The 25,383-nt window shown below is 42.5% G+C and overlaps 1 protein-coding gene across 1 annotated transcript; it reads right to left on the minus strand.

The window, feature by feature from the left end:
• On the minus strand, window positions 1-24,807 carry CSRP1 (cysteine and glycine rich protein 1). The gene is made up of 6 exons (XM_054979725.1): window positions 24,590-24,807; window positions 12,147-12,259; window positions 6,387-6,555; window positions 5,228-5,357; window positions 2,483-2,576; window positions 1-1,734 (listed from the first exon to the last, which is right to left on the minus strand). Exons 2-6 carry the CDS (start codon window positions 12,256-12,258, stop codon window positions 1,658-1,660), a joined length of 582 nt encoding a protein of 193 aa, XP_054835700.1. The 5' UTR covers window position 12,259; window positions 24,590-24,807; the 3' UTR covers window positions 1-1,657.
• Window positions 24,808-25,383: the final 576 nt, after the last annotated feature.

Consider the following 25,383-nt stretch of genomic DNA (forward strand, 5'->3'; position numbering starts at 1 on the left):
TGATTCCTGCTGATAGCTTTATTGAATATATAGAATAATCTTTGAATGATTCTTGTAAGAAACATTTCTCTGACATGCTTGTAACAGATGTGTGCAGAAGAACAGCATTTTAATCTAATTCCATGCTAATCACCTCAGGAGGAAGGAAGAGATTAAAACACTATTCAGGCTGCATCCTACAGGAAGAGATGTGTGTATTCAGTTAACAACAGATTGGTTTAGCACTGCATGAACCCATGTTAATTTAAGAAACAAACAATTAGAGTAGTTCCTCTCTTTAAAGAAAACAAGGCCCCTAAAGCTCAAATCTTGCCTGGAGCCTTACAAATGTAACTGTAATAACAGGACTGAGGGTGTCAACATACCTTGGACAAATTTATTTAGATTACTTTCTAACTATCACAAAATTTTTGTAGTTTAAAAGGAGGTTCTAATCCATCTTAAATCCTTTTCTCTGCTAATAGTATGCTGTAGTTTGGTGTAATTACTAGCTTGATTCTTCTAGTATGCTAATCATTTGCTGGAAATGGGATGGATCCTGTTTTGCAGGCTGGGTTTGGAAAGGATAGCTCAAGTGCCAGCAGCTCTGATGCTGATGTAATACTGACAAAGCTTTTCCTATTATCCTGAAGCCTCCATGATGGACAAGAGAATAACCATTTCTCTGCACTGAGAAAAGTGAAACTCATCAAACACTTCTATTGCTCAAGGAGGAAGTGACACAGACAAGAACAATGACAAACATATATAAAAAGCAAATTGGATTTTTAGATCCTTAAATGTTCCCTGTTGCTGTAAGAGAGCTACAGCTAGATGGAATCAAAGGCAGCAACTTTTGCTGGCCCCTTCTGGGCTTGCATGCCTTCTAGGAATGGTAGCAATGTCACTGGAAAAGGCAGCTGCGTAGCATCACTCCTGGACACTTCGTGTTCTCCCAAAGAAGCCTAAAGCAGTAGCTACTACAGAACACATCAACCTAGTAACAGTAAATTAAAGACTATTAAAATATATTCTGTTAATTCCTCTAAGTTTAAGAAATGTGCTTTATTTACATGGCTTAAATATTTTCACCTTCTCTGTCTGTACCTCTTGCACATCCAACTAATTTCATCCTTTTCCGCTTTTCATTCTTGCAAGCCAAAATAACTTTTGATCAGCTTCAATATTTTGCATGTTAATTTTTGTTAAGACTATGTTAACATGTTTCTTTATCCCACTACATTATTGTTCCTTAAAGAGAGAATATAACTGCCAACCCAGTGGTGGAAAAGCATCTGAGAAAACTGTTGCAGCATTTTCTAGACAGACAGAGCTATGCTCTTTGCTAGTTCTAGCTTCCACTGTGGCTGTAAGCATGAATCTAAAGGAGGCCATTGTGTTGATGCGATCTATGGTGCGTCTGAGCAAACTGCAGCAATTTGAAACCTTTTAGTGTCTTTCAAGAGCCTTTAGAATAGGGCCATGCTTGTTTGGCCAGTTAGCAAACAAGGAGGTGGACCAGTGATAACACTGGAAAGCAGCAGGTACTGGTACTGCATTAATATAATACACTTGCAGGAACTGGTGAAATTATCTTTTGGGTCAGTCTGGATAAGCTCAGCACTTGGTAAAGCATTCACTGCTGGAATGAAGACTTCAGAGTGACTAATCCACCTCTTTACTGAGAATGGACAAGCGCTCCAGCCCCCTGCCCAAAGCCAAAGCCCTTGGGTCCAAAATTCTTGGCGTAGCAGCCTATAGGAGAGAGGTGGAGAGAAACAATTAGTATTTGTGCAAAGAGTGGCTGTCACAGAGTGTGGGCTCAGGGAGGAACCAGAGCATTTAAAGGGCCTTTAAGTATCACTGAACAAGTATATTGGCTCCCACCAAGACTTGGACTCCTACTTCAGAATAAAACTTTCACACATAATGCCTATTACAGGTTACATTTTCCTCACAGTCCTGTTTTCTTCCCCAAAGACTGCAATCTACAGCAATTGCTGGGTAGAAAAATAAGAATTCTTAGAAGAAAAATTCAGAGGGGAAAAGGAAAATTCCCCCCCCCCCGCCCCCACTTTGTCCTCCACTACAGGTTTTTAGAAAAAGAAAACTGAGGATAAGTTGTAATTTGGCCCTCAGACATGCAAGGTAACAAAGCTGATATAAAAATGTGTCAGTGATTTCTGAGGGCTGAGAGTGGAGTAACTGCATATGACTAGACTAAGTCCTATTAGAAATTACCACCAGGTGGACACACTAAATCAGAAAAGAAAGGGATCACTCTGCTTTGCAATCACATTGAAAGGCAATAGCATAGGTAAGAATAGAATAAGAATTCAGGTTCTCCAGTGAGTATCTAAGGAACTGTTCACAGAACCTAACAGCATCCTTTGCAACCATTTTGCATTTTAGCCCTCTGCAAGCATCTATGCATTTGCATCCCACTTGGCAGCTGCCTGGTAACCTATCAACCAACCTAAGCAAGGTATCCTAAAATACATACCTTTGCAGTAGATTTCACCATCCTTATCAGCCAAAGTAGTAGACTCCAAGCCTTTGCCACACTTTGCACATCGGAAACAAGATTTGTGCCATGACTGAGGACAACACAGGGAACAGTTATTACAGTGCACGCAGTATCAGTTAAAGGATTCACATGTAGGTGGATCTCCTATACTATATATTTGCTTAGTGCCAGTTATACTGCTTTCATCATAACTTATTGCAAGGGGTTCCAGAGGTCGCCCTTATAATACAAATTAAGTACATATATAGATCCACAACTCTCCTCAGTACCTAGACATAATTAATTGGGTTTTTATCTAAAAAAGATTGTGCCACAGGAGCCAGTTAGCTGCTGAGGTGCCAAAGGACTCTGTCTTCTTTCCATGAAAGACTAGCATGGCATTTGATGGAATTTATTTTCAGAGAAAAAATGGAAGACGTGAAACTGAAGCTAAGGTGCACTTAGATATTTTCAGTCCACATTTCTCCCTGCCACCCCCAGACCAATATTTTAAGGACCCCAGGCCTGTTTTCTTTCATTTAACCAGTTTCCTGGGCAACAGAAGAGACTGAGGAAGGAGGCAGCTATCCCAAGCTAGGACCAGATTTTAACTTAAAATGGGTACGAATCGAAATACAAAGCAATTTTTGTGACAAATCAGGCCGTTTTGTGTGTTGCAAAGCCATGTTTTGTGGGGCTGCGGTTTTCACAAAATCTATTACTTTTTGGCCCATTTCATTAGATTCGTGAACAATTTATAATTTCAGACAGGCTGGCACCAATCCATTGATTCTGTAGACAACAATGGGCCCAGACCTTTTGTTGCTATTGGAAACCCCAATCATAGGCTACTTTCCCTTGATAGGCAGCTCTCCTAGCCATCTGGAGAGCTTCCTTTCTGCCCTATACAGTGAGGAACAAGGGGTTAATCCCATGGGCAACCAAGGAGGTGGGCCTTCTGTAGCCATGGGCACACCAATCTCACCCCTCCAAACCCTGTTAGGCAGGTCCGTCAGCCAGCTACAGACCTCCTGTTCTGCTGTATGTCCGGGTTTGTTATAAAAGGCAACTCTCTCTGCCTTGTGCTTTTCAGTCCCAGTAGACAGAGGGAGAGGGAGGACCTGTTGCTGGGATTGGAGTGAGAGTGTTGAATTGTGCTTTTGGCTGCTGCTGCTTTAAAGGAGACTGAAAGAAGCCTCTTATTTCCAGCTCTTGGCCTTGCTATGGGAAGGTTGTTGGGTGAGGGTGCCTGACCCAGCAACTCCTGGTCCCCGTTTCAGTCAAACACTCTGGCAGCACTTGCCTCCTGGTCAACATATTACCAACTTGGCCAAACTGGGAGGGTGGGTGGAGGAGAACCTGCTGAAGTCTCCCTGCAACTTTGGCATCTCTGGGTGAAGGGGGCCATCGAAATGCCTCTGGTTCTGACAAATCACGAAACTAACGAATCATTTTGTGAAACAGGTCAATTTCATGAAAATTCATGGTTTGTGATTTGTGAAACATGACGAAACATGAACCTCACGTTTCAGTTTTTTTCCATTCCGTGCTCATGTCTAATTTTAAGTAGAGCTTTACAGCAGTCTGTCCAGTCATGCCAATTGGATTCTCTGGTTTGACATTTATTTATTTAGAATATTTCTAAGCTGCTTTTTCAGAGCCCTGCTCAAGGCAACTTACAATTAAAAACTGCAGTATATAAAAAGCAAGCCATTACTTTGGTTTTAACATGGATTCTCTGGTTTGCTTCTGTTGGGCTTATTGGTTCTGTTTGCATTTGGAGGCTTTTCTGGCCAGTAGTTGCTCTTGTGCATTTGGCTATTGTCTTCTTTGCCCAGAGAAAGCTGGTGCACCTTTTGGGGTGCAATCTCTCTAAAATCTGGGGTGGGAGTCTTGAGAGGACAGGTAGAAGTAGGTCCCTGCCAAATTTGGTGCATTTTGCTTGCAAAATGCCACCCCCAGACAGCTCTCCTAGCTTTCCTCATAGGGAATAATGGAGATTGGAGGTGGCTGGGGGTACCTTCTTTCGGGTGGGGCATAAAATGGTGCCTCTGAAGTCCAATCTTCATGAAACTTTGGAGGTCTTGAGAGGACAGGTAAGAGTAGGTCCCCTGTAAATTTGGTAAAATTTGGCCTTAAAATGACCCCCCTGGGCCCCTGGAAAGGCCCGAACCATGTTTTCCATTGGAAACAATGGCCAAATTTTACCAATTTTGCTTCCTATTGCTGAGCCAAATTGGGAATGCCGATTTTTTTCTCGATTCAGCTTTAATGAGCCAAATCAGCCAATTTTTGCATACCTCTACTAAATTCCCTGAAATTTTGTGCCCTTTGCTTGAAAAATAGGCACTCCAGCCCTCTCCCCACCAAAGTCCTCCCAGACTAGAAAAAATTCAGAATTCTACCCCCACCCCCCAAAATCCAAAGCAGTGTCACCCCAAAGACTCCAGAATACGAGTATGAAACCTGTTTCCAAAATCTGAGTCCAAAAAGTACTGATTTTATGTATCTTCCAATTAATGTATAGTTGGGGAAAATGCATGACATCACTGCAGTACCACGACCTCCCCCCAAGTCAAGTTCAAGGTGGAATAGAACCAGGAAACACATTTTTTCTTCTCAAGCTACACAATAATGGGAAATGAGGGAGGAGACTGCAATTAATTGTACCTCTTTTTAACATGTGTTCAGAACCACCCCCCCCCCCAAAGTTCCTGCTACCCACCAACACCAAGCCCTTACCTTTCCAGCTCCAACCACCTTCTCGGCAGCATACACAGCCTGACCACAGCGGGGACAGCCATCAGCACCTCCCACTTTCTGTGCTATCTTGGAGGTGTTGGGGTTGTTGGTGGGATAATGGGGCTGCTGCCTGTGGAATCCAGACAGGGAAACAGTCATTCCGTGAGCTGTTGCAGACAAGGAGAGTATTTGGGACAGCCCGTTTAAATTATAACTGGGGGTGGGAGAAATCTATCCAGACACTGAGGGTAGTAAGGTATACCTGAGTGGTTCAGGGTGAGAGAGATCTTAATCTTTCATTACTGAATGGAAGCTCAAACAAAGCTCCATGATCATCTGAATGAAGCCACTGAATCTATTTGCAACGGACTCAGCAAGATAATCCTAACTGCAAGTTCACACAGCAGCAATCAAAGACAAAAGCCTAAAGTGGATGCAAACCAGTCATTTTCTGTAAAAAAACAGCTTGCATTACAGAAGGTATCTGGAACTAAATTCATGAGTCATTTTTCCTGGTGGTGTAGACTAAGGATAGGCTTGGTTCTGCGGCTGCATTGTCCAAGACACTGATTGAATACACTTTTCAAGGTCTAACCTTAAGTTGTTTCCAAAGCATTTGAGTCTCTCTTAGGCCCCAGCCAGAAGCGATGACAGCACAATCCTCCCTCCTTTTGCCCCCAAACTGTCTTCCACACCCCCAGCCACACATCTTCTGATGAAGCTTGCTTCAGGTGTTAGGCGTTTGGCTGGGGAAAATGTGACGAGGAGAAAAGCAGCAACAGAGTTCAGCTCTCTTTCCCTGCCGAGCTCTTCTGACTGTTAAAAACCACTTCCTACAACTATGTACCAGATCTGTATGGGTTTGCATCTTAATGTAATAGGGCTTTGGTTTAAGCTGACATTTGGGACCCAGAATTAACTTGGAAACAAATAAGTGTTACAAGATTGTTTTGCTTTAAACTGGATTTTTTTCTAGATAATCATACTTTCATTTTAAAAGCAGTTTGGGGTCAGCACAAACTTTGAATTCCATGGATTTTTCTAGTAGCAGCACCACTTTGTGACTAAGCATGAATAAAATCTTTGTCTACTAATTATGGCAGAAGAATTTTTTTTCTCAGTAAGATGCAGAAAAAAAAAGATGAAGATGTCAACTCACTCTTCATGTTTGATCCCCAGTCCTTCTCCCTTGTCCATGCTTAAGGTCCCTGCTCCCTGTCCAAATCCATAACCTTTAGGCCCATACTTCTTGCCATAACATGACTTGCAGTAGATCTCTTCTCCATGTACAGCCACTGTTGTGCTGTCCAAGTTCTTCTTACAAACCACTACAAAAATAAGAGACACGCAAACATTTATTCATGAGTTCAGAGAACAGACGTGATATCTAAATAGGTGACTTAGGAAGATTTCTGAGTAGCCATTAAACTTCAGCACATATGGGGTTAATTGAATGTTGGGTTTCAATAACATTGCATCCAGATCTTCCTTTTTTATACACTGACCTTTCAAGTGACAACTTCTTCATAAAGAAAAGCTGTCAGGGAGGATACACAAAATCAGCAAGTTGCCGATCAAAAAAAAAGAAACAGCTAAGACAATCACGAGGCAAAATTTATAGGTGGTATAAAAGATTCAGTCAAAATCAGTCTTCAGTAATTAGCCCATCAGGTGCAATATTTCAGAGTGGATACAATAACTAAAGGTGACTTTATAATTTGGTCAGTCCAGAAAGTACATACCTTACAAATTTTATGCACAGGCAGACAGTAACCACACTCAGACATGGGCTTAAGGTGCAAAGAGTTGTCAAGAAATCCAGCTACCTAATCAAATTATTAAGTTTGTCAGGAGTGCAGATCTTTTGAATCATCCTGTGCTTAGCATTATCACTAACCGTGTTCACACATTACAGTGAATGCCTGTGCATCTGTTTGTAAAGAAGAGCCAATGCACGTCCACTTTCCAAATGAAACTAGGGACCAGTACAAAGATAAATGTGGGGCTTGAATCACACATCCAGCTGTATACGCCCTGAATAAGAATTACTCAGTGCACATATAAAGAAAAATCAAGTTGTACACAGTTTGTATATGTTCACTGTCACTTGTGAACAAGGCTACTGTCTTCATGGCTATGCAAGCACACTGTCCTCTTTAAACACATGTTACAGCTTGAGCATAGTTATGGAGTTTATCCTAGTGTAGTCTCTGACTCTAGGATGTAAGCAAGAGAAATAATAGCCCCAGATGGTGGGTGGGATAAAGATGACAATGATAATGGATGAGGGACAGGCTGAAGTTATAACCAGCTGTTCAAGCAGCCAAGAGTCATCTTCTAATTTTCAGTACCTTCTACTTTCAAAGGATTTTTCAAAAAGTCTTTGCGTTCAATAATGATCTTGTGGCTGCCAACAGAATAAACCTTCATCCAGCTCAACCTTTAAAGCCTCAAGAAAGGACAGCATGCCTCATTGCTAGAAGAAAAATGTCTTGCTCTTCAAAAATGCACAAACAAACACAGCATGTTCCCTTAGGAATGCCACAGTAGCAACAGGCGCTCTACCTTGTTACCAAATATGGGACACTGAAGGCTGCACTTCCTCTCCTTATTACCCAATATGGTGCTTTTCTTTTCTGACTGGCTTATGCCTCTGATGACAGAATTAACATGGGAGGAAATGAGGATGCCCAGTCATGAAAGGAAGACTGCTTGAAAACTCTTGTCCAGAAGAACTAGCTAACACTTTCCTAGTCAATCTGGAACAGGGTTCTGCAATTGCTTAGTGCAGATGCCTTGTAAATCACTTTCATTCAGGTGCCACTAAATCAGTGGGGATGCCTCTTAGGCCAGCCTAACCAACCCAAGGGAGGTAAGCTTTGATCAAAGAGATTTCATTTTATTTTGCCTGGCAATTATCTTTTATTACAATCCTGCCCACCTGCACTCTTCTGACAAAATACAAGATTTCTCTAGTCCTTTCTACAAATGTCAGGACACTGCCAATTTTTTTTTTTGCTTAGAAAACTGGTGCCTTTGAATGCAGGCCTTGAGCTACAAAGCTGTGATGCATACATCAGAGCTCAGAAAATCTCAAAGGCCTACCTCTCTCCAGGACAGCTGTTAGGTCTAAAAGAATTTGGTGTTGCAATCTACCACTTATTTATACTTCTGTCTTCTACAACTGAGTCACTACTGCACTGTGTTCCTGTTGTCTTAAGAACTGATTCAACACTGATATGTTGCCATTACTCTTGGTCAGAGTAAATGTGATCAAGGTTACCAAGTGGACAGGAAAAAAAATGTTCTGTTCCTTTAACAGAGGTTTAATGAGTGGAAATGAAGCTGGTTAAACAATATTAAGTGCTAACTGCTTGCAATTCAAATTGATATTAAAGGGACAGCTAGAGGGGCCAGTCTATAATTTGGCAACCATGAATGTGGTCCATTTCCAGTAACTGCCCAGGAAAGTTGATCAGTTTAGGAAATTTCTCTGTGCAATGAGAAGCCAGAGTCTGAATCTCATTTTGTACATTTGTACAGTTAGTAACAGTTATATACATTTTTAAATTTAATTAAGGCCTTCCTGTTTTGTTAAGTTCTTACAATTGATTATTTATGAAGATTCTGAGTAGTTTTTATCTTTGGCTTTACTTGATATTCTACATTGTTTGCATTGTTTTAATTACTGTATACTACTTTGTATATTTGAATTGAGGAGCAGGTAGCGTAAACATTTCATAAATAAGTAATGGGACAATGTTATCCCTCTCTAGCTTGCATCACATTCTGATCTTATGGTTTAGATTTTTTTGGTACACCTTGGGCAATACACTTTTTGAAAGGCTAAATATGCATAACTGTTTATACTGACAATTAGAACAATAAAAAATGGCAGTTTCAGGGGGCAAAGATAAGAAGTTGCAAGCTCGAGACAGATCGACCCATCATGAAAGCAGAGAGAGGTTTGTTCCAATGCATTTCCAAGTTATTGCAGAGGCATGAAAGGTTCTTGGCCCCTTCCTGGTCATGTACATATTTTAGAGAGTTATGTACTGCAGTCCAAGCTCTGCTCATGACCTGAGTTCGATCCTGGCAGAAGCCGGGTTCACATAGCTGGCTCAAGGTTGACTCAGCCTTCCATCCTTCCAAGGTTGGTAAAATGAATACCCAGTTTCCTGGGGGTAAAGTATAGATGACTGGGAAAGGCAATGGCAAACCACCCCGTAACAAAAATCTGCCAAGAAAACATGATGCGATGTTCCCCCATGGGTCAGTAATGACTCGGTGCTTGCACAGGGGACTACTTTTACCTTTTTTCCCCCTTCTCCTAACAGCCACAGAATTCACAGAAGAAAATTGCTATAAATAATACAATTATTTATTATTTAATTATTTGTATACTTGTTTTTTTCCTGCTTCTGTTGTGGTTTGTAATAAAAAACTGACTGACTATAAACTATACATGCCTTTTTAAATGTATAAACCTGCCCTTTTCTAATGCATTGCAGTTCTGCTGCTGGCTACATGCCACATACCTGAATTTCCCTAACCCAATATTGGGAAAAAAATAGCTGGTATAAACACAGACATTTGAGAACGAAGGGTTTAGTGTTTCACTGGAGCCAAACTAGATAAGCCAGGAGGAGCCACCTATGTTAACTCTTGTATCTGCCTCATACATACTGACAGTTGGGAACAGAAAATCTAATTTTAGTACAAAAAATGCATGCAGGGCTGGAGACCCAAACCCTGCCTTCTGGCCAGGCTCCATTATTTTCAACATTCCACTCTCCCCCCCCCCCCCAGTTCCATCCCAGTTCACTTTTGCTGCAAAAATTAGATGTTCCCCTAAATGCACCATTTGTAGACTCAGTACCTGCCTGTGATAGCCCAGGTGAATGATAACTGTCTTTGTCCCCATCACATCTAGTTCAGTTGAGGACCTAAGATATAGACTCAGGCAACAGAAATTGGTACATATAAGAACAGACTGCACTAAAGGACAACATAATTTTTTTACTGCTTCATGTCTGCAATTAAATAGTCTGGTTTACATTCCAGAGTTGCTGTTGAACTAGGACCAAAGAGCTCAATTAAGAGGGGACTGTTTCTTCAGCACTTTCAGAGATTAGAAGGTCTCCTCTCACTAGTCAATGTTTAGTTTACTAAGAACCAAAACAAGCATTAGCACATATGAGATTCTCAAAGAGAGAACATGGAATTGAGAGAAATCTGCAGGCCTATGCCATATAAACAGACGGATGTAGCACTTGTACCAAGATAAGCCAATGTAGGATGCAGTATGGAGCAGCCGCACAAGAGCAACAAAAGCCTTTTCATTGAAAAACAAAAACAACTCAACACCAGCTGGCCAAAGAGGCTGTGTGCAAACTGCAGCTTCACAGGCAGCCTTCTGACCAGGGCAAGTGTCTGGCTATGAATCTGCTGTCAAATCACACAGGAGTGACAGTGAGAGAGCAAGAGCAACTCATCACCTTTCTCCCCAATGAGGACCCAAAGTGCCTTACATTACTTTCCTCTCCTCTATTTTAGCCTCACAACAAACCTGTGAGGTACATTAGGCAGGCAGTATGCAACTGGTTGTTACAGTCCAGGGCACCCCGCCCTGGGAGAGAAGAGATGGAGCAGGGGCACAGCTAGAAGGAAGGCAGCAGCCCAGTTAGAGCCAACAAAAGCAATGGAAGAGCAGTCGGGGGAAGGCCACCCAGTACTAGCTCCCTAAGAAGAAAAGGACTTCTTTGGAGGCCTCTTTGAGAAGAGAGGTAGGAGCAGGAAAGATGGAACTGTGAGAGGCCTGGAGAAGAGGGATAAAAGGCCCCAGAAGAAGGTGGTAAGGGAGGCAGCTGGTTGTAATCTGGGAAGGAGTAGCAGGCAGTTAGGCTTACACGTGACCTGACCAATCTTCAGGTGCCATTCCTGGCCCAGAGGAAAACCAGAAGGAACTTTCCCCACCTGATCAAGTAGACTGGCTCCTCCCTAGCTTAACCCTGCAGAAAGGGTGTATCAGCTAGGACAGGAGGCTGAAGGAGGACTCATGCTGGGAAATTGCCCCAGCACCTAGGTGTGAACAGGTGGAGATGATGAGATATGAACTGGCTAGGCTACAGGGTGGTTTTAACTACTAGAACTAGCACTGTAAAGCTAAGCAATTAAAGTGCAACTGTTACATTTCTGGTACGTTAACTTGTCTTTTTCACTGGGGAAAGAAGCTGGTACCCCACCCCTGCCACTGGAAGAATGAGGCCCCTAACCCTGAAGGCTTCATACTTGCCCACAGTCACCAAGCATGCAGAGTGGAGATTCAAAGCAGGATCTCACAAATTTTCGTCTGACCCTCTAACCACGATGCTACACTTACCTAGATTGGGATTACTTGCAGTGTGATGAATGGGAAGAGTAGTACTACAAACATGATTGTACATATGATTCCAGAGACAAATAGGATCTAAATTATGTAGATGTCTGTTATTGCATTAAAACAGGAGCCCTGTGGCATTTTAAAGATTACCTAGTTTTTATTTTTGCACAAATTTTCTTGAATTAGAGTCCATTTCATAAGGTGCAAGAGCTCTAGTCCCCAAAACTATATGAGAATGAACATTTTATAGAATAAAAATTTGTGGGTTTGGGGGAGGTTGCTCCAACAGATGGACACAGCTAACCCTCTGGAGTATGGATCATGTTGACAAGAGTAAAAATCTGGGTACTGCATGTCTGAAGAAGCTAGCTGTGACTCAGGAAAGCTTATGTTAAAATAAGTTTAGTTAGTCTTAAAGATGCCACTTGATTTCTGTCTTACTTTGCTACAATAGACTTAACACAGTTACTCTCTGGCAAATATTTCCGTGACAACAGAAAAGAACAGAGATGCTGCCCCATGGACTGAGATACTCACTGCACAAAAAGCAGGATTTGTGGAAACTGTTGCCTTCGCATTGTACCTCTTCGGCAAAGTACACTGTTTTCTGGCACACGCCACATTTTTTTCCTCCTCCCCAATTTGGCATCCTGTAAAGGGACAAGTGTGAACAATGTAATTGCCAAAAGACAAATTAAGACAGGAAAAGAACATTGGACCAAAGTACCAGTTGTCAAGAGAACAATTAAAGAACCTGTAAAGGCACAGGAGGCATCATCATCCTGCAAGAGCCTGGGAAAAAATAAAGCTCAGCATGTCTTCCTGGTGTGACATCAAACTCCTGTAGCGTAGGCCGTGGCTGGAAAAGAGAGCTCACATACCCCTATAATCTGGTATATGTCCACACTATTCACATTCTCTTTTGGTTTGTTCCTTATCTTTCATTTTCTGCTTCATTTTCCTTCTTGTTTCTGTTATTTTCTGTGTGCATTTCAAAACACAAGTGGAAGGTAAGCCCTGGAATAAGAAAAGGATCAGATGGCAGGTTGCCTCATGTCCTTACCTGGTAGTACCCTCCCTCTGTCAGCTGGTAGTTACTCATTAACTCTACAAATCCTAACATGCTTTATCTGTTATAGAGGTAGGCAAGTATATTATGGTCTGTTGAGTTTAGTGGGCTGCAGGCATGCAATAGACAGAGTTACATTCACATCCCATTTGGGGTCAAAGATACCTTCATGCAGCTCCCTGTTTTTCATGCCTAGCTTCTGTTTTAAGAATTTAGTAGAGGAAGAACATTGATAGTGTGATAATATGAAATGCCACGTGTCTTTTCTCTGTCTGCAGGAGATATTTAGTAGATATTGGGGGGGGGGCAGGATCAAGGGCGTTACCTACTCTGTATAATGTGAACATTGTTGCTTTGTGCAAAGTGCAGGAATTTCACAATATGTTTGAAATAGTGGATTTCTATAGATACCCACATTCCATGACGTTTGTATTTGGGAATGAAGATTAAGGGGAAAGATGCAAGAGTACCAGGTTGCAATTAAAACCCCCAATGATGCGGAGATAAGGCAGGGCTTCTCTTACTCGGTCCTTTTGCCTATCTTCCTTTCATGCCTGTTGTAGCAAGCAGGACTTCTCCAGGGGAGGAAGAAGGTGTACACAAAAGACAGAGAAAAATGGATGGGAGCTGCTGCTTCTCCTCCTTCATAGGAATTGGCAAAATGCATAGGAACAGGCAAAATGCAAAGGGCAACCTGGAAAAATCTATTCACTTAGTTTTGCAAAATCTGGGGCTCACTGTATCCAACACGTGTCCAAAGTCATCATGGGGACTAAGTTTTCTGCAAAATAACTAGCCTCTTCCTTTACTTTGGATGCAGCAAGGTAGCACAGAGCCAATGAAACCAGTTTGAATTCAAGGTGTTAACAAGCCTAACTTTAATTGCAGTAAACTCCTGGGATGTGAGTGCAAGAGCAGTATTGCACTAACAGTCTACCTTCCATGGTCCACATAAATCCATCAGTTCCCCATAAAAAAAGAGATAATGAAACTGAAGGTGTGGTTAGACAGATGGAGCCAGAGCAAAAAAAAAAAAAAATTAGATAAGGAACATTGAGCAAGGCAGCGCATGGCTTGAGAACTCAGAAAGCCTGGCCCTCATCTCCTGAATGAGTAATAAATCAAACTGACAGTATGTACCAGATGCAGAATAGCCTTTACATCTCTCTAGGTAGAGGTTTAAAAAAAATCCTCAGCCTTCAAGCAAAAGACCAGTTAGTAAACCAGTAACTCTATGGCAGAGGAATGAGCAGTTACCCTTGCTCCCACTATGTCCCTCAGGGGGGGAAAAGGGACACTCTTCAGAAGCTTTATTTGCACAATTCCATTCTCTCTTCTTCCCCCAAAAGTGAGGAGGACAAAATCACACAAACTGGGACTCCAGGCAGAGTACCTGCAGCCTGCCTTATTCCTTTTTTTATGAAAGAGATATTGTAACACACAGAATTGCCACTTTTCCCCCAGCAGGATTCCGGCACCTTTCAAATGAGTGTGTTCTACAATTAAAGCATGCATACACCAATCCAACTATAATCAACAGATCTAATTCTCAATGTGGCCTCATGTGGATACTTAAATCTGGAGATTAGGGCCATGGACCAACAAGACACATATTTCTACAAACTTGAGATAAGACCCAGGTTTGCAGAAAAATCTGAAGTCTAAAAAATATGGGGTGGGTGGGTAAATACCCCCCCATAATAAAAGCAGCACCTGCAGCTTTAAGAAGTAAAAGCCCTCTCAGTGGCTACTACTAGGCAACCACAACAATATTGCCAGTCTTCAAGCCTTGGTTTCTGTCATTAAAAAGCTGGGGGAGGGCCCATTGAAGGACTTATCAGGGCCAGGTCCACCAGCAGATACCAGATGACTTGATACCATCTGACTTGCATGACTCTCCCAGAATGAACTGTTTTCTACTATTCAACAGCAGCTACCCCACAAAAGCCAGTGTGTGTAATGGTTAGAGTTTCAGAGAAGGATCTGGGAGAACCAGGCTCCAATCCCCCACTCTGCCATGGAAGGTCACTGGATACCCTTGGTCCAGTCACATATACTCAGCCTAAGCTATCATGCAAGGTTTTTTGTGAGGATAAGATGGAGGAGAGAAGAATGATGTAAATTAATTTAGGTCCCCCATTGTAGAGAAAAGTGGGATATAAATGAAGTATATAATAAATATAGCTGAAGATGGAGAGAAGATAAAAGGTAGGAGGGTTGGTGGAAGAATAAAAGGAAGCAGGGAAAGGCAGGAATATGGGGGCTGCTGGGAGAAGGAAAAGAGGAAACAGTATGGGGAGGGGATGGAAGGGAAAGTGAAGTGCCGACTTTAGTGACAAGTTACATATACTTGTTAGTAGATCAACAATTCCATATCTGAGTTCTTTAAGAAACCTTGGATGTATGCCACTGGGACCTGCAGACTTACTGGCTTTTAGTTTGTCTAGTAGTCCTAGAACTTCATCTCTTGTCACCTCAATTTGACTCAAATACAACAGCTAAAGCCAATAGAAACCATAAAACATCTAAGGTTATGTGAATAACTCTGGCACTTCCTTTCCTTGAAGGGCTTGCATGCCTTTAATAGCTGAGTGACAGGCAGACATCTCTATCCTTATACATCCATATTAGGAGAAGGTTGGCATTCTGGCCACTATGCGGGTGGTCAAGGCAAGATGCTCTTCCAAAAGAAAAAAGAAAAAAAAAGGAGCAAGGCCATGCAGGAGTGAGGCAAGTCTGAAATGAAGTAAATCAGGGCATCTGCAGCAATCAGGACCAAGAAGGACAGAGCTCTCAGACCCTGAATATTTCTGTAGGAAAGAAAATCTTCACAGATTCAGCATTCTCTATTCCAGTGTGACAAACTGCATCTATTGAGATCCCCCTCTTCTGTTCAACTTCAAGGCCCAGAAGCTCTCTCCATGTATGCATTCACTGTCTGCCTAATGTTGTTTTCAGTCACATCGCCCCAAGCACAGTAGCCCACACTGACTCACAAGCATGCCTTCTCAATAGCGCACTGCCAACCCTGCCTGAAATGCACTGGCAGAGCTCCAAGTGATTGTTTTGCCTGAGCATTTCAGCCATTTCAGGAAATTTCCCTTCAAAACTGTAGACTGGACTCAGGATTGGGGGATTTGCTATCTGGTGATCAGAATATCCCCACTTTTCCTCAGCCATCCTGCACCACAACATCCCCTTCTCAGTATCTTGTAGATTAGCTTTCTGTGCTCTGAATTCCCTCCCCCTCTGCCAAACCATTCCAGCTGGGAATCTTGGATTTCCTTAAAAGGAGATGTGGCTCAGTCTCTCTCATTTTTTTCTGTTGGGGTAGGAGCCCAGTAAATTACGCAGGAGGGAGGCCAGCTCAGGCTTTCAAAGAGAAGGGAGTGTCCCTAAAGAACAGTTTGTTTCAGATGTACAATAGCCACTATGGACCTATACCAAAGTAACCCAACTGCTACAGATTGGCACAGAAGAAACCGACTCCAGAACCATGGTGGTCAGCTTCCCCCCTACAATCTTCCATAGTTGTGCCAAAAAGAGCATTTCATTCAAGCACAGCTCTTCTCATGGTAAATTGCATTAGACAGAATTTCCTCTTCAGACTGTGACTGGTCTAGCTGCTGACTGGCAACCCAGAGCATCCTCCAGCTCCCTAAAGTATTTTTCTGGAGAAGCAGCCTGGATTATAACAAATATGCCATGTAAAAGGCACTTGGTAGGTGGGAAATTCTTGACGTGTACTTTACACAGAACACATTCATGATGCAAACAGAATCCAAGTGAGCCTTCTTTGTCTAACCAAAACTCATCATGGAGAGGAGATTCATTATTAGCCAGAGAATGTATGTGTAATTAGTATGCACAAAACAGAGCATACTATGAGTTGAAGCAAGGTTCAACGTTTTCAGGGATCCCAAGTTGAAACTGAATCCACCCAGTGTGGAGCTGACCCAGCACTAACTGCATTCTGTGCCTAATTAGAAAAAAATTAGGAAAACCACAGGAAGGTGGCACTGAAAATGCCACACACACTGCCCAAAATTAAGAATCAACACTAAATTGCCATTGTATAATGCCCATGATATATTAGGCTTAGTATTTGCAGAAGGAATACAAACTAGAGATCTGCACCCAAGGATTTATTTGATTAATATTAATTTGAGAGTAGCCACACACCTATTTGCCTTTGCCACTCCTTGCCTGTCCACTCTTTCCCTATCATTATCATGTAAACTCTTGTTCTTGGGAACTCTGTGATATTTTTAAGATGGACTTTTCTATTACTTCTCAGAAGCTGCTTTGCACATCAGCATTCTAGCATCAAATGTCTTCATACTGTGTAGTTAAGAATGGTTATGGTTATCTCATAATGTCACAGAAACTCAGTTAATGTTGGGAGGGGCTTATGGGCAACGGGTGGTCTTATCCTATAAACGGCATAAAGCCTACAGGACTGCTTGGGGGGATTGGAGAGATGGGAATGAGCCATGTTCATTGTGTGTCTGGATTACAGGATCCACATTACTAGATCTATATTCTGCAAAGACCTTCTCAAATTGAGAAAAGCATACCAGTGACGAGAGGTATACTTGTTTAGCCTAGAAAACAGGGCCCCTGTGTGGGCCAGATATAATTCCACTGTATGTATTAGAGAAGTTGACTTGTCAATATTAAACAGGTTAAAGAAGACCATAGGCTCAAGATAGAACCAGGAACTGTAAAAGTAAAGGGTGAACTGCTGATAGCTGTCAGGAGTTAGAGGCATGCCAAATAACAATGTTCAACCCTGGGTATTTGAGGTTTAGGCCACTAAAAACTGCCGACCAGAGACAAATTAAGGGATGGCATCTACTGAAAATTTATGTCTAGCACAAGTAATCTATGGAATCAATATTGTTGCTGGATATTGAAGCAAAGGGAACATGGGGAATTGAGACATGTTAGTGGGAAGCCCTCAGTTTGCTAGATTACAGAATTATCTGGCCAGGATACTTAAGTTCATAGTCACATTTGAACCTATATGACCTCATTTTCCAGGTCTTTACACTATGTTGATTGCATCACTAAATTCAAAGGCCTAATTCAGTAACAGCAAAAAAGCATGTAACTGGATCAGATGTATGTAACTTGCAGTGTCATCTGTAACAGAGTTATACCTTTCTAAATCTATTAAAGTCAATGAACTTAGAAGGGCGTGTAACTGCTCAGGATTGCAAAGTTTAAATTTTAAAGTTATACATCTACAGACTGTTAACCAGAATGATTAGGGAAGTAAGTGGACTATTGCAGATTTTCTGAGAATTAATACAGGAAACCGGCCCATGTAGAAGTGAAAGACAAAAATAATTGATCTAATAATTCTGCATGTGAGGCATTGAACAGTGAGGATATTCAATAATTATACAGTGAAAACCTAAGCAGAGTTCCACTCCCTCCCCACAGGACTTAGTAGGGTGCAATCTCTGCTTAGGATTGCACTGATAAGAGTATTACATATGAAAAATCAAGCCAGACTTGTAATCAATCTTAGATATTGGCTTCATTCAGCAACTGTTATATGCTGAGAGAATTAAGTTAAAAACTGGAACATGTAGACAAAATTTGGGATGAGGGCTTTAAACACAAACAAAAGAAGTATGCACGGAGAAACTCAGACACTTGAGCTGATATAACACTAACATAATAAAACACGGAAACGTTGAAAAGCAACTATACATCAAGCTTCCTTCAAGGCCTTCAAATTAGTCCAGAATAACAGAAGTTATTTCTTGGAGAATTGCCCTGGCGCAGTGATAGCTTTGCATGCAAAAGGTCCCAGGTTCAATTCCTGGCATCTTCACCTAAAAGGATCAGGTCACAGATCATGTGAAAGACCTCTGCATGAGACCCTGGAGAGCTGCTGCCAGTCAGACAATGACCTTGATGGAAGCTTCATCTTTCTGCTTCAAGGACATCAATTTATACCCTCTCCCCAAAAGCTGTTTTATACTGCCATATAGTTTGGGTCATGGACCATTTGTTTGGCATCTGCACAAGGTCTCTGAGTATATTGCCCTTGGAGGATGGAGACAGAGAGGCACCTGTATAAATTATACATCCTGGAACTAAACAAGGTCACATAAGCAAAGCCTTGTGATCCATCCTCTTAATAAAAACATGAATGACTTTATTAAGTTTCATTCTTAAAACCAGTTTGGTATGACAAATGGCTATGTATGATGGGGGGAAGAGATGTCATAAACTAAGATGTCATAAACTAAGGAAGCAGATTCAGGGTCTGTGTAGATAATAGATGCATGGTTTTTATATTTGTCAAGCTGTTAATCTTTCAGTGACACTCTTTCTTATAATGTATAGTTGTCAAGACTCTGTAACCAGAGAGCAGAAACATGTTAAATTTCCCAGAAATTGACAGATAGGAAACACCTGAAAACACGGTCAGGATATTGGTGCAATTAAGAAAGCACAACCACAAAAGGGCAACAAAAACAGTGAGTCGGATGTAGCATTAACTTTCCACCCATTAATCAAACACGCACATCAGAGATATGGTCTCAGCAGGAAATGGACTAAGCAAGACTAATTTTTCTACTATTAAATCTGAAGGTCAGAAATTAAATCTTACTTTAAAAATTATATCCTTGAAAACCTTTTTGCAACAAAACTGGTAGAAAACAAGAGAAATAAAATAGGATACTGGGCAATTGTTCATAAACTGGAAATATGACATTCCTACCTTACCCACAATATCCTTAAACAATGTGAAAAATTGCAAGTGCTCAGACTTTTCCCTACTCTGTGTTAGGGAGCAGGCTTATGTTTGATTTTCATTCATTGCTTTCAGTTCTTGAATTCTCCAATAAAGAATGACCAGAACACATGATTTAGAAATGGGTAAGTGCTGTTTTCTGTATGAATCGTCACTGGAGAATGGTGTGTGTGGGGGGGGGCGGGAATCACTCTTTTATAACCTTGCTTGTGAGTGTGATGGTCTCCAACACAGTGGTAGAGCTCAAGTTTTATATGCAGAAGATCCCAGGTTCAGTTCCTGGCAAATCCTTAAAGGCTCTTGAATAGCAGGACTGACTCTATGAATACATCATATTGAGCTAGCTGGACCAGAAGTTTAAAGCAGTTTCTATGCTCAGTAACATGGCTAAAGATTATGTGGCAATTAATTGCAATGCATGAGCTTGAAAGTGCTCCCTTAGTAGCACTTGGATTAGTTTCTAGCAGGCTCAGCCAATGTGTAGTCTCCAACAGTGCTTTTACAACTACTGCCTGGTAGTCTGGAATGCTTCATTCCAATGCAACTCTTCCCCCCATCATACATATCCATGTGTTCTATCGAGGCTTCAGTAGTGCTGCTGAGTGCTGAATGCTAGTCCTGGGTGTGTGCCCATGTAAATATGCTAAGTACAATGTGTAATTTTTCAAGATCTAAAAAAACCCTGCCTTCTAGGTAGAATTTTCATCATGTCCATCATTATTATGCAGCTGATCAAAAGGTCAGCTCTCAGTGCCATACACACTGCTTTTGTCTGCTTGGCAATGTCCTTGCCCATTTCATCATCCAAGATGTCCCCTTGAGCTCCTAGCGCCTAATACTGCAAGTATGAAACCCATCAGGGAAGTGGACTGCTGCAGCACAACGCCAAGGTAGGTTTGCTGTGTTCTTTAAGATAGTGTGAAGGAGCATTAAAAGACCTTTCTGCCCCATATTTGGTAAATAAGGAAAAGAGAGGCCTAATGCTTTACTTACTGCCCCATCTAAGCCTGTGTGAATGAATTTGCCCACTTTTGTTCTACTCCCTGAAATTGTTTGTTAGCTTGTCATATAATTTTATATACAGGTTCATAGTGTTGATGAACAGGAAAATGACACCAAATTAAAACCAGTAACTATATGACGGGTAGAGAGAGAATGATCCTAGGAAACCACAGAAAAGGGCTAAAGAATAGTTTCCATAATTATGAAAAGAAGACCTATATAGAGTATTTTTGTAAAATTTAATTAGGTGTAGCATCAGGGAACCTAAAACAGATGGCCAAGGAATGCTTTTGACATATGGACAGGGGGTAGAATTTCCCCTTGAAGATTGAGCAGAGGGAATAAGATAATGAGGAGAACTGATCTGATGCTCAAGAGCTGGTTAGGATCTCAATTTTCAGACCTGTTTATTGTAGCAAGTTCTTTTGAATATCTGGTCAACTATGACTCAGTTTTGTCTCATGTTGTGAATGACTTACACAGAATAAAAAGCAAGTCACCCTACAGAGATATGATCTACTTAGGCCATGAAAAATGGCATGTAATCCATTGATGCCACAGCTTTTCTGGATGAGAGAACAGCCTGATGATTTAGCTACCCAGTATCCTACTCTATTGAATAACATGAGCAGAGTTTTGCTGGATAGAAAGTCTCAGGAAGGAACAGTGGAATTGGAACTGGGCACTACTGGAGGAGTACAGCTCATCTTGGTAGGGCTGCATGGACCACAGAATCAAGTTGTGGTGACTGTATGTTAAGTTCTCCCCATCCCCCACACACTTAATGAATGAAACAATAATACTGCTTTCAAAGGCAGCCCTTGTTCCTCAGCAATAGTTCTCAGGATGGGGAAGCAATAGAAGCACTCATACCACAAGCAAGCAACATGTGACAGGTCATGAAGCTGCAGCCAGCAGTCACAGACCAGGTTGTGGCTTCTGTTGCATCCATGCACTTTTTTTTTGCAACAATACCAAAACACGGCCACAAGAAACTTTATATATAAACATATACAAATAAATAAACTACAATTCAGCATTGACCTGGGTTAAAATAGCAGTAAATATAAGCATACATGGTAGATTCTTGTAAACACAGAAAAGTACCAGCTGTTAAGAGAACCAGAGCTAATGAGTGTTCCTATCCTTTCCATAACCACATTAAGGTAATCAAATTTAACCAGTTTAGTCCAATTAACATTAATAGGATTCAGTATGTCATATAAGCAACATAGGTTACAGATAAAAGTTAGAGGATCAGGCAGTCTACACAAATATGGCAGAAGGAACACGGTCACAGCACCTTAAAGGCTTACAAGTTTAAGGTAACTCTGTTTTCACAAGACTCATTGATCTTTTGACTGAAACAAACTAACATGGCTGCCCCTACTAGAGGGCACAAAGCATAAACTTTAAGCAGCCTTAACAAAGTGAAAGCCTAAAATAGGAGGCTGCCTCTGGCCATAGGGAGGCCACCATTGTGTGTTTAGTGTGGCAGTCCCTTTTCACCTTCTCTCCCCCTGCATACCCCCTCTACACTATTATACTTATAAAATGAGAAATACTTTAATTTGCTGTCTTACAGACTTTAATTTGGGGTTCTTCACAAAACCTAAAGCAAATTATTCATATTCTCACATTACAGACGAGAAACTGGGGCTTATTTGAAAATGAAATGAAATCTGGCCCTCAAGTCAGAGTTGACTTGTGGCGACCCACGGTGGGGTTTTTCATGGCAAGAGGCTAACAGAGGTGGTTTGCCATTGCCTGCCTCTGTAAACCTGGTCTTTGTTGGTAGTCTCCCATCCAATTACTAACCAAGGCTGACCCTGCTTAGCTTCTGAGATCTGACTCTCCTGGCCTATCCAGGGCAGGGCTTATTTATTCATTCACTATTTTATTCTCCCCTCACACACACAGTTTTCTTGATCCATTAACACCTCCCTGGACTGTTTGGGGTTAGAAAAACCACACATGGGGAAAGCTGAGGACCCTGCCACACCACAGTCTCTATCAGAACAGTGGCCCCAGTCACTCCTCCACTCCAGTCTTCTGACTGTTGGTGTCAGTTAGAGCAGGCGAACCCTGTCCCTATAGGTGACAAATCATAATGTGTAGTTTTGGCCTAAGTAACCATTTGGGAAAGGAATGATTGCATCCAATGACTACAGAGTTGGTAGAAGCACTAGGTTTGAGTGGATTTAGACTGTTGTCTTGGGAAGGTTTTTTGCACACTATCCAAGTGTTCTCACTTTCTAGGCATATAATTGTCCACAGATAGAAACACAGTTAGAAATAAGGAGGTGACTCAATCCATGTAGAAAAATTAGTTTTAAAGGAAATGCAAAGTTTTCTGTAGCTGTTTTGCCAAGATATATAGAGTGGTCAGAGGTTCCATGCTTGGTGTACTAGGGTAGCAATACCAACAGTCTGTAATTATCAGACCACTGAGTAATAGCATGCTTTACCATAAATGGGCATTCTTTAGTACTAAACAGCAGTCAGATTCTTAAGTAAGGAGGTATTACAACTCGACAAAGAAAGATAATAGTAATTCCACTCAGTAGTGCCACACCCTGCTCTGATGTAAAACCTTTCTGGAATACACTTAAATGCTACATGGATTTCCCCCTTTCAGGGTAAATTAAGGCATTTTTAATCCAAGCTTCTGTACTTTGTGCAAACAAACACTCTGCTGGGAAGCACAAGCTCGTCCCAGTAAATTGGCATGCCATGATTCTCCGTAGCGCCTGTATATATGCTAAAATGTGTTTATTTTTCTCCGGATGTAACATCATTACCAGTTCTGAATCTAAGGAAGCATCAAGAAATCACAGGAAACCAGGTCTGCAAGCCTGCTGTAACTGAGTACAACATTATGCCAGGTTTTATTCCCACTCTTGTGAAGATCCAGGTTTTGAACTACAGTGCACAGCAGCAGAGAACACAAAAGGAACAATTTAGCTTTGCTAAAATCAGTGGGCATTTTACTACCAGCTTCATTAGGAAGTGAATGGTACCCATTCTGCATGCATGCCTTGCAACAGCAGTTTACTGCATCCATACACATAAGTCTCCTCACTCAGCTAGGCTCATTTGTTATTAAAGAAGCCTTATATACTCCCAGTACCCAGCCTGCTCAGTTCTTTTGAAAGTGTGGCTGTAGTTTTATGTCTGATGGAACTGTCATTGAAGAAATCTGGCAGTTTATAATTACAAGTGTAGAATGCTTGCCTCGGGGTGTTGATCAAGAAAAGGAAGAGATTCTTCTCTTATGCAGATCACTTACCCAAGACACTGTCATGGTGCTGAACATGGAATGCCAACAAGATTTCATCAGACTAATACCTGTTGCCATCTGTACAGCAAATTACTTGGAACTGCCACTGTGCATTGGCTCTGATGCCAGGCCAGGGAGGAAAATGAGAGGCAAACTTCAGTAATAAGCTATCTTTGGAGCATTGAAACAGTATCATGATGGCTCTAAAGGGTTTTTTGAGCTGCATTTTCTTCTATGACTCAAAAATGGGACATTCAAATCTGCTTACAGGAAATATCCAGTTTTGTATGAAAGAATAAGCAACTTACTACTACAACTGCTTGTGCTGGGCCATGCATCTTTTTATTCCATAGTAAACTGAAATCATACCAGTTCCCTAATCCCACCAGTGACTACTGCACGTATTCCCCCAGCCCCGCCCGAGTTATAGCTTGGCTACAATTGCCATTGTCCACATTTTAAAATAATAAGAAAAACAGCCGTCAGCAACTGTCAAAGGGAGGCCAACAGGGCTGCAATTCTACCCCCTCTGATCTGTGAGTCAGGAAGTCCCATCGGGCTTGTTTCCGTCCCAAGATCCACGTAAAGGATCGAGATCCAGGTTTCCGGCTGATTAACTGAGGCACTCGGCACGCACCAAGAGTTGTGCGCGCTCAGATCAAGCCTGCTTGGTTCAAACTCGAGCGGGCGCCCCCGAAGAGTTTTCTCCAGACAGAGCGGGCGGGAAAGGCCCTGTGCCCTTCCACCCCTGCTAGGAGGCAGGCAACGCGACATCGCCGTCCCTGGCGCCCCAGCCGCCGTCCCCGAGCCCCGGCTCAGCCTGGGAAGGGCGGGGCCCCCGGGCGGCCGCTTACCTGGCTGGTGCTGTGCGCGCCTCTGTGACCGACCGCCGGCTGGCTGACTCCTACCAGAGCTGGCCTCGCTAGCCAAGCCCTCCCGGCGGGGTTGTTTTGTTCTCCTCCGGAGAAGGCGTGTCCCACCCCGCAGCCAGCCCCAAGCGCAGGGAGGCCGGGCTCATTTGCACTCAGCCCCGCTATAAGGATGGCGCAAGAGAAAACAAGGCAGCGAGTGAGGCGAGCCGCGGGCGTGCCCGCCCAAGGAGGCCGCTGGGCGTGGGAGCGACGCAGAAGCACCGAGGCCACTCGCCGCCCCGCTCAGCAAGTCCACGGGCCGACTCCAGGGGGGCAGAGGAATAAACGACTCGCAGTCCTGGGCTGGCCGCGTGGCTGTCAGAAGGGCCGAGCCAAAAACGCTACGATTCTAATGCTCTCGTCCCGCGCTTCTGAATGGCTTGATGAGCGAGAGAGAGAAATCTCGCGCGTATTGTCAAGTGCAGGAAGCTTTGAAATGTACCTTTCAAACAGCTTTCCTGCACGAGCATCATCCGTAGGTTCAGATTCTTGACAGAAGCAGATTGAAAGCTGCTTTTCTGTTGCTACAAGCTGGAGGAGTTGAAAAGTGGCACTTCGGACGTGGCTGAATTTACAATCACGTTTCCGCATCCCTCTACTTTCCAACGCACGTGTCTGAGAGCATGGGGGGGGGCGGCTGAGGGGCTCGAGCCCCCCCCCTGGATTTGGCCGGGGAGGGGCGGATAACCGGTGAACTACATGGGGGGCTGAGGGGCTCAAGCCCCCTCGGATTTGGT

This window comes from Eublepharis macularius, chromosome 5 (assembly GCF_028583425.1).
Source record: "Eublepharis macularius isolate TG4126 chromosome 5, MPM_Emac_v1.0, whole genome shotgun sequence".
NCBI lineage: Eukaryota > Metazoa > Chordata > Lepidosauria > Squamata > Eublepharidae > Eublepharis > Eublepharis macularius.

What these genes read in the sequence shown, in the direction of transcription:
- CSRP1 (XM_054979725.1), bottom strand. Translation starts at nt 12,258, where the DNA reads ATGCCAAATTGGGGAGGAGGAAAAAAATGTGGCGTGTGCCAGAAAACA. An exon ending in CAAATCCTGCTTTTTGTGCA is followed by an intron (nt 6,556 to 12,146) that starts GTGAGTATCTCA and finishes TTATTTTTGTAG; the next exon opens with TGGTTTGTAAGAAGAACTTG. An exon ending in TGGTGAAATCTACTGCAAAG is followed by an intron (nt 1,735 to 2,482) that starts GTATGTATTTTA and finishes TCTCTCCTATAG; the next exon opens with GCTGCTACGCCAAGAATTTT.